At 36.7% G+C, this 8,514-nt stretch overlaps 1 protein-coding gene and 1 non-coding gene across 2 annotated transcripts; one reads left to right on the forward strand and one right to left on the reverse strand.

Annotated features, from left to right (window-relative positions):
- TRNAF-GAA (transfer RNA phenylalanine (anticodon GAA)) lies at positions 1-73 on the forward strand. Its single transcript has one exon. It is a non-coding gene; the product is annotated as a tRNA-Phe (tRNA).
- Positions 74-265: 192 nt separating this feature from the next.
- On the reverse strand, positions 266-5,555 carry LOC104242005 (uncharacterized). The gene is made up of 4 exons (XM_070167394.1): positions 5,302-5,555; positions 4,614-4,848; positions 2,345-2,452; positions 266-728 (listed from the first exon to the last, which is right to left on the reverse strand). The coding sequence occupies exons 1-4, from the start codon at positions 5,545-5,547 to the stop codon at positions 403-405; spliced, it is 915 nt and encodes a 304-aa protein (XP_070023495.1). The 5' UTR covers positions 5,548-5,555; the 3' UTR covers positions 266-402.
- Between the last annotated feature and the right edge of the window lie 2,959 nt (positions 5,556-8,514).

The following is an 8,514-nucleotide window of genomic DNA, read 5'->3' on the forward strand; positions in this document are numbered from 1 at the left end:
GCGGGGATAGCTCAGTTGGGAGAGCGTCAGACTGAAGATCTGAAGGTCACGTGTTCGATCCACGTTCACCGCATATGATTTTCTTTTTCCTCTTGAATTCTCGTCCATTTGGGCCGTTCAATTGTTAAGTTGTTAACTAGAACTGAAATGGTGATAGTTAACCCTCAGTTAAGGGATAAGATGTTTTCTTCTCTTTTCTTTATTAGTGTCAAACTCATCCAAAAATTGCACACATTCAGCCAACTTCAATCTCTTTTCACGTGTTACAAAATATAATCTATACTCGAGTTCATTAGCTTATTATAAGCTCAAATGCCTAAAAGAGGAAAGCTACAAAACTGGAACACTCAATTGTTTACAGCAGCCTATAGAACTAATTAATGTCTATATGTATCTCTACCTTCACACCACTTCAACAGCAGTACGATTTAAACTTGGAAAATTTTCCAATAAATCAACAGTAAGCATGGATGTCTTTGGCCGTGGCAGTCGGCTTGAATAATATTCGTCAGTTGATAATTGAGGTTTAGCAGTCACACGTTCAGATGTTTTAAGCCACTTAGCTTGCATGTATTTTTGCTTCCGCCATGGCCCCATATGCATTTTCTTCTCCTTCATGCATTTCTTAGCAGCATTGCACAAAATCTTGATTACTGACATTAATCTCTCAATTTTCCCAACAAATACTTCTGGTAGGCATTTCACCAGTCGATTATACTCTTCGCTTGCTTTGTAACAACTATAGGGGCATCAAATTACTAAGTCATACCATGAAAGTTTGGGAGAGAGTGGTAGAAATGAGAGTGCGAAGGACGGTGTCTATTTCAGACAACTAGTTCGGGTTCATGCCGGGACGATCTATCACAGAAGCTATCCACCTTATTAGGAGGATGGTGGAACAGTACAGAGATAAGAAGAAGGATCTCCACATGGTGTTTATTGATCTGGAGAAAGCGTACGATAAGGTTCCTAGGAAGGTCTTATGGAGCTGCTTAGAGGATAAAGGGGTCCCGAGTAACTATATTAGGGTGATTAAAGACATGTATGATGGAGCTAAGACTCGGGTTAGGACAGTAGGAGGCGACTCTGAACACTTTCCAGTTATTACGGGATTGCACCAAGGGTCTGCGCTCAGCCCATTCCTATTTGCCCTAGTGATGGATGCACTGACTCATCATATTCAAGGGGAGGTTCCATGGTGCATGCTATTTGCTGATGACATTATTCTAATTGACGAGACAAGAGGCGGCGTCAACGAGAGGCTAGAGATTTGGAGACATGCTCTTGAGTCTAAAGGTTTCAAGTTGAGTAGGACGAAGACGGAATACCTCGAGTGCAAATTTGGAGTTGAGCCGACGGAAGCGGGAGTTGAAGTGAGGCTTGACTCTCAAGTCATTCCCAAGAAAGATAGTTTCAAGTACCTTGGATCGGTTATTCAGGGGATCGGGGAGATTGACGAGGATGTCACACACCGTATAGGGGTGGGGTGGATGAAGTGGAGGTTAGCGTCGGGAGTTTTGTGTGACAAGAAAGTGCCACCGTTACTAAAAGGTAAGTTTTATAAAGCAGTGGTTAGGCCTGCCATGTTGTATGGAACTGAATGTTGGCCGGTAAAGAACTCACACACCCAGAAGATGAAAGTAGCAGAGATGAGGATGTTGAGGTGGATGTGCGGGCATACAAGGATGGATAAGATTAGGAATGCAGATATTCGAGAGAAGGTGGGTGTGGCCCCCATGGAGGACAAGATGCGGGAAGTAAGACTCAGATGGTTTGGGCACATTCAGAGGAGGAGCACTGATGCACCGGTGAGGAGGTGTGAGCGACTGGCTGTAGTGGGCACGCGGAGAGGTAGAGGGAGACCTAAGAAGTATTGGGGAGAGGTGATCAGACAGGACATGACGCGACTTAGGATTACTGAGGACATGGCCCTTGATAGGGAATTATGGAGGTCGAGCATTAAGGTTGTAGGTTAGGGGAGAGTGTGAATATTTCTACAGCACAAGTGAGAGAGACTATCTAGTTAGGAGTTAGACTAGGAATGTCAGTGGTCGTCTATTGATGCAGGGCTTTACCTTCTAGTTGTACTATACCAGCCATCTATTTCGTATTTCGTATTTCGTATCCTGTATTTCATATTTCGTATCTCTTATATATTGTTGTTATTTTATTACGCATTTTTATGGTACTAATATATTATCTCCTATTGCTTTTTTGAGCCGAGGGTCTCCTGGAAACAGCCTCTCTACCCTTCGGGGTAGGGGTAAGGTCTGCGTACATATTACCCTCCCCATACCCCACTTGTGGGATTATACTGGGTCGTTGTTGTTGTTGTTGTTGTTGCTTGCTTTGGCTATTTCAAACTCGGCTCGAAAATTTAATTCAATTATAACCCTCACTTCTCCTCTTTTAGGGTTGGAATTGTCTACCACGTCTATGAATGTGTGTTCACCTGTGACATGGTAGAGGAACCAGTCAATGCAAGATCTTCGTCACAGGTATAAACAAGTTATTGATTTGATTTATACTAGCTCCTTGTAGGTAAAAGAACGTCCTAGAACTTTGGTCACAAACTTTTTAATATATTTAATAGTATAGTTGGAAAAAATGACACTGTATAACCGTTGTAAAAATAATAGCAAAAAAATGTATATTTTTTCTATATATATATATATATATATATATATATATATATATATATATATATATATATATCTGTATGTTATATACAAAAATTTTACAAATTTTATACACTTTTCGGCTACCCGATGTAAATAGTTTCTGGCACGCGCTAAAAGTAACAATATCCCTTATTAGTTTCATGGATAAAAAATGAAATTTTTACCTCCTATAGCAAATGCTAACACCTTATTTATTTTAAATAAATACCATTTAAAAAAATTATATTCTATAGATACCTTTAAAGGTTTATAGCAAAATATTTAATTTTGGTTATTACCTCCTATCCTAAGCCACTAAATACGCTAATCAGTTACACTATTTTCTTGCTCTCTCTATTTTAATACATCATATTCTCTTCCCCCATCTCATTAAAATTTTCGCTCTCCTTCTTCCATCGAATTTGTGCAAAGCCCACTTCAGAGCAGGTTCACTCTCCTACAAGTCTTTCCCGACGGTGGAATTGATAAACCAACTGACATAGAATTGATTGATAAACCAACTGATAGAGTTGACTTTGATTGATTGAGCCCACTTCAGAGTTGATTCTTTACACCAATTGACATAGAATTGATAAACCAAAAAAACCATGGAATTTCTCCTTAATGTTTGCTTGTGCAATTAAATATAGCAGTAGTTCGTTAAGCATGATCTCACCAGAATTGGAAGAAGTCATCTTGCCAAACAACTCAGAGTGAAATTTCCACGAAGGCGGCGCGTTTTCACTACCGACTTCCGATGAACGGCGGATTCACCGGGAATTAGGGTTTGTTCTTGAACAAAGACGATAAAGTTTGGGGCTGAGCAACTTAATTTTCTGTTAATATATTTCAATGTATTTTCATGTATTTCATTGTATTCATTGTCTTTTTTTTCATTGTAATTCAATGTATCTCGCTGTATTCCATGTATTTCATTGTATTCACTGTCTTTTTTTCATTGAACTTCAATGTATCCCGCTGTATTCTATGTATTTCATTGTATTCACTGTCTCGCTATATGCCATGAATGTATTCATATGTTTTTTTAATTAATATAATTTATGTATTCAGATGTATTATATAATTTCTCTGAAGATTGCTATGTTTTTGGGGTATTTTTCGGTCGAGAATATTTTTTATAACTGAAAATACAAAATTTGTGTGTTATAATTGAGTTTATTGAGTTATATTAGGAATCTATTATGTTAATTGATTCACTTTTCGTTTTAAAAACAGTGTAATCCCCTATTTCACGCCGTCAATACATTCGAATACAATAATCTATCCAGCTGTAATCCCATGTTTTACTCCATGAATACAATCGAATACAACAACTGATTAGCTGGACTTCCCTGATTCACGCCTATTTTTGCTACTGTATTCATGAATACAATAGCTTAAATACATCAAATACATCTTATAACCACAGAAAAGGTATCTATAATCCGTAATATAGCAAATAATATCTATAAATGACTAATTAGTAAAAAATAGTGTTTTATGAAAATTTCTCATAAAAAATCATGTTGTACTTCACATGCAGCGCTTTTTTACAAAAATAACCATCAATTGTTTTGATACGGAAAGTGTGACTTGAAAAGTGTTATCATACAATTAGGCCAACTTAGGCCTAGAGGCCAGCCACAAACAAACAATTACACGTTTATTGGAAAGAGATATATTGGTTTCATATATTATACATTTGATATTTGATATTCGATTGATAGTAACATTATTTTCTTTGTTCGAAGTAAACATCAAGAAAATGTAGTTTTTTTTTAAATTGATAGATATTAATGGTAGCATAGATGAGTTAGGTGATGAAGCTGTTATAATATCTAAAGCTATCACGATATATATTTAGAAATCATTGTCTTTTTACTTGATCTTTTCAAATGACTTACAAAAACGTCTGTGTCAATTTATAATATTCTAAAAAATATTGTTAATTACCTGAGGGAATATCTGGTGAGCTCCTCCATTTAGAGTTGCAAATTGCAGCATTGAAACCTGCATTTTGTAGACGACTACACACCTCTTTCATGAGACAGTTGTGGCAGCCATTATTGACCATTTTCCAGCTGCAATTAGAGCAACCATTTTCTGCAGAGTGCTTTGCCTCTTTTATTGTTTCTTTAGTAATGCTTCTGAGCTGTGACTCTAATGACGTCGTCCGGCATAATACAGACTACAAATAAATAAAAACAAAATAGAATGAGTTAACAATCCATATGTTCCAAAATAGAAGAATGAAAGAAAGTGGAATTGTTTCCGTTTTGTACAATCTTGATTGCACTACAACTATTTCTTTTTCAATTTTCTGTTTTAAATTTGCGACAACTCACACCATAGGTGAAGTCATGAAAATTCTGCTACCCTCCACTATAGAACTAAAGGTTTTAAAATTTCCACGAAATTATTTAATTTTGATTTGAAATGTAAATGAAAAATGAGTACCCTTTAAATTCTACTATTCATTCTTATAGGAACTGAGAACTGAAGAAATAGTGCTGATTGTAAAACTTCAAAAAAAAAAAAAAAAGAAGAATATGATAAGAAGGCAAAGGCGTTATTATGCATTTTTGTGACCTTTTTTTTTTGGTTGGGAAAGGAAAAAAGAGTAAGAGGAGATGAAACTTACTTGTAAAAGTTGATGTTGAGTTTCCCAGAACTGACTGTCTTCAACATTTTCAGAGTTTTCTTTCTCCTCATTTTCATCTTCAACATAATTAACATCATCACTAACGCTTTCTAATGATGAACCTTGCCCCTCCTCATCGAGAAAGCTAAAAATTGTGTCAGAAATATTAATTGCTGCCTCGCCAGAAAAATCAGTTTCCCGGTTGTCCCACGTCAAAATCCGGTGTCTAAGAGGTCTCCTAGCCATTATTCCGAGCATGGCCTCCAAATTCTTTTAATGGGATAAAGAAAATAAAGCTCTCTTAAAATATTTGTACTATGACTAGGGCTGGGCATGAATCGGGTAAAATCGATAACCCGAATCGTTAATTTTTTATTGAATTATCGGTATCGGGTTATTGAGTTAACGATTTGATAATGATTTAGAATTTTTTTATTATTGGGTTATCGATTCGGGCCCCGATTTGCCAATTTTATTAATGGATTAACCGATAACCCAATAAGAATTAATAAAATTACGACTTTATCCTTAAGTGTCACACCTCCTTTTTGCGCGCCCGACCCGAAGGGTTAAGATGCGCGATGAAGTTTTTCCAATTTAAGTGACAAAATTCGAAATGAGATTATTTTTTTAATTCAGAGTCGCCACTTGGGAAAGGTTTGGCTTTTGGTGTCCCAAGTCACCGGTCTATCTTGAATCCCAAATCGAGGAAATTTTCGACTTTCCAAATGAAGTCTGCGAACCAGAAATTCTAAGTAAGGAATTCTGTTGACCTGAGGGAAGGTGTTAGGCACCCTCGAATCCCGTGGTTCTAGCACGGTCGCTTAAATTGTTATAATGGCTAAATATCTGATTTAAATACATGTTATAACTTATGTGCTTTTATTAAATTTAAACCGCTTTTATTATTATCATTTATTTTTATAGAATTGCAACGTCGTGAAAATGCATCTCGAACCACGTCACAATCAATGCACCCGTAGTTGTTAACACATTTCGACTCCGTTGAGATTTGAATTTGGGTCACATAAATGCGCACCCGAATTTAAGAATGTAATTTAATTAAGTCGCGCCTAAAAAGTCTAACGCGTTATTATCTTTGGGGAAGGCAGTGGAATTCACTAAACAGTCCATCCCAAATTCTAAGTATTTATTATGACCAATTATTGAGGGCCCCGCAATTTGCCTTTTTATTCGGCGAGGCTCGTCTCATTATTTTAGAAGGGTACCCTACAATGACTACGTCTTTACTACATTTATCTTTAAAGAAAAGGATGATGCCGAATTTTGCTGGTTTGGACAAATACGGACTGAATCCTTATTATGTTTGCCGAACCTAAACTTGTTTGATTACCTGATTGATTGTTCATGAGGTGAGGGTTACCGCATGCTTTGTCTTCAACAAGTGAATATGCTTATTAATTCGCTAAGTGAGATTGCAAACAAACTAACAACATATATTGAGTTATGTTTAACGACCTCCAAGTTCTATTCTTAACACTCTAAACTATTTGAAATTGATAAAAGAAATCGGCTGTTTTATTATGAAAATTACTACTAATTGAACTCAAAAAGGATTATTAGTTTTTCTCAACAATCATCAAAAGAATCTATACCGAAACCCAGTATCGAACCTGCATTGGAACGAATAAACTGACAGGAGAACTGGCATTCATAGCCAGACTCTTAATGTGACTGTATGGGAGTTTGTTTGGGATACATTTATCCCGGACCCAGTACCACAGTTTTGTCAATTCAGTGGTCTAGGCACGAGCTCACTAATGTGTTCTCTATTGAGCTACAAACTAAAGAATTACACGAATCTAATAACTTTTATAAAGCTGTAAGTAAAACAGCAAATGATTAGGCTCCTTTGCATCTTTCATTTCATGCCTTTAGTGTTACATCAGTATGAGATTCAAGTGTGTACCTGGAAAGTACTTACAATTGAAGAAGCAGGAAAGTCAGTAGAGCAATAATAGCGTACACAACAACAGCAATGTTCGACAAACCACAGCACCAGTAAAAACCAGCAGTGACAGAAGCAGAAATCTCAAAGGCAGATTGGAATCGAAAGAAGTAACCAATAGCTTGAAGAGTAGTGCTTTGAAAATCAACAATCAAGCAGGCTGCCAGGTAAGACCCAGCAGTACAAGGAGACTGCAAGCAGGAAATAGTAAACAACAATTCTTGATTTTGAAATCCCCCCCACAAAAAACTAACTGAAGCTCCCTTTTGTGAAACCTAGCTTTGAAAAACTGAAGGTCTTTTCAAATTCTCTCTTTTCCATTTGGTTTTAGACTCTTGGTTGGATGAATGTCCTAATTTCCTTTCCAATTCCCCACCCTCTTTTCTGATTTCTTTTCTCTCTTTTCCCCTCTAGAACTCTCTCTGTCTGAACTCTTTTTCTACCCTCTTAGTCTTTTTTAGCTTGTTCTTATCAGAACCCCCCTAACTAATGGAAACTCCTCTCTTTTATAGCCTTCAGACCCTTTAACAGCCTCTTAGACAAACTGAACCCCCTCCCATGTGGCCTCTTCTGTTTTTCCACTCACCAGTTTAAAAGAAAAGATAGCCCATAAGATTCCCCTGACAGACCCTCTTCTCTTATTAAAATGGTTTATCATTTTATTAGTTTGAACAGGTATGGGTAGCAGGGGTGTGTTCTGACAGCACATGCTGTCCATTTTACTCTAATTCCTTAGCAGCTGACAAAACACATGCTGCCCAAAACCTAAACTAGGTGAACATGCTATCGATTTAAACCAAAGTCTGAAATCTAACCTAGACTGCAGCTATAGATCAATTCTTAAATGCTTTCTGACTTAGCTAAACAGACTAACACACAATGACAATCAATTCTCAGCTGTTTTAACCATGTCTCAGTAAATCAAATTAAATAGCATGAGTCAAATTATCACCATTCAAAGACTGAGACTAATTGACGACATATATCGAATCGACTACGCGAATCACAACACATACAATCGAAACAAATGACCAAAATCCAACAGTATTAATCATGTGATTCAAATTGTACTGACCAAACAAAAGTTGCCCTAGAAACTAATTAATCGACCAAATTCAATTTCAGTCGATTGTATAGTTTATACACATACACACTATCAGTAAATGAAGAAGGACTTGACCAAATACAGAGGTCCGGGCAAGGTGGACAGAACAGTCGACAAAAAATTCAAAAATAAATCAACT

The sequence above is a fragment of the Nicotiana sylvestris genome, chromosome 2 (genome assembly GCF_000393655.2).
Source record: "Nicotiana sylvestris chromosome 2, ASM39365v2, whole genome shotgun sequence".
In the NCBI taxonomy this organism is placed as follows: Eukaryota; Viridiplantae; Streptophyta; class Magnoliopsida; order Solanales; family Solanaceae; genus Nicotiana; species Nicotiana sylvestris.

What these genes read in the sequence shown, in the direction of transcription:
- LOC104242005 (XM_070167394.1), bottom strand. Translation starts at nt 5,547, where the DNA reads ATGGCTAGGAGACCTCTTAGACACCGGATTTTGACGTGGGACAACCGG. An exon ending in CTCAACATCAACTTTTACAA is followed by an intron (nt 4,849 to 5,301) that starts GTAAGTTTCATC and finishes ATTTATTTGTAG; the next exon opens with TCTGTATTATGCCGGACGAC. An exon ending in CTCACCAGATATTCCCTCAG is followed by an intron (nt 2,453 to 4,613) that starts GTAATTAACAAT and finishes ACCATGTCACAG; the next exon opens with GTGAACACACATTCATAGAC.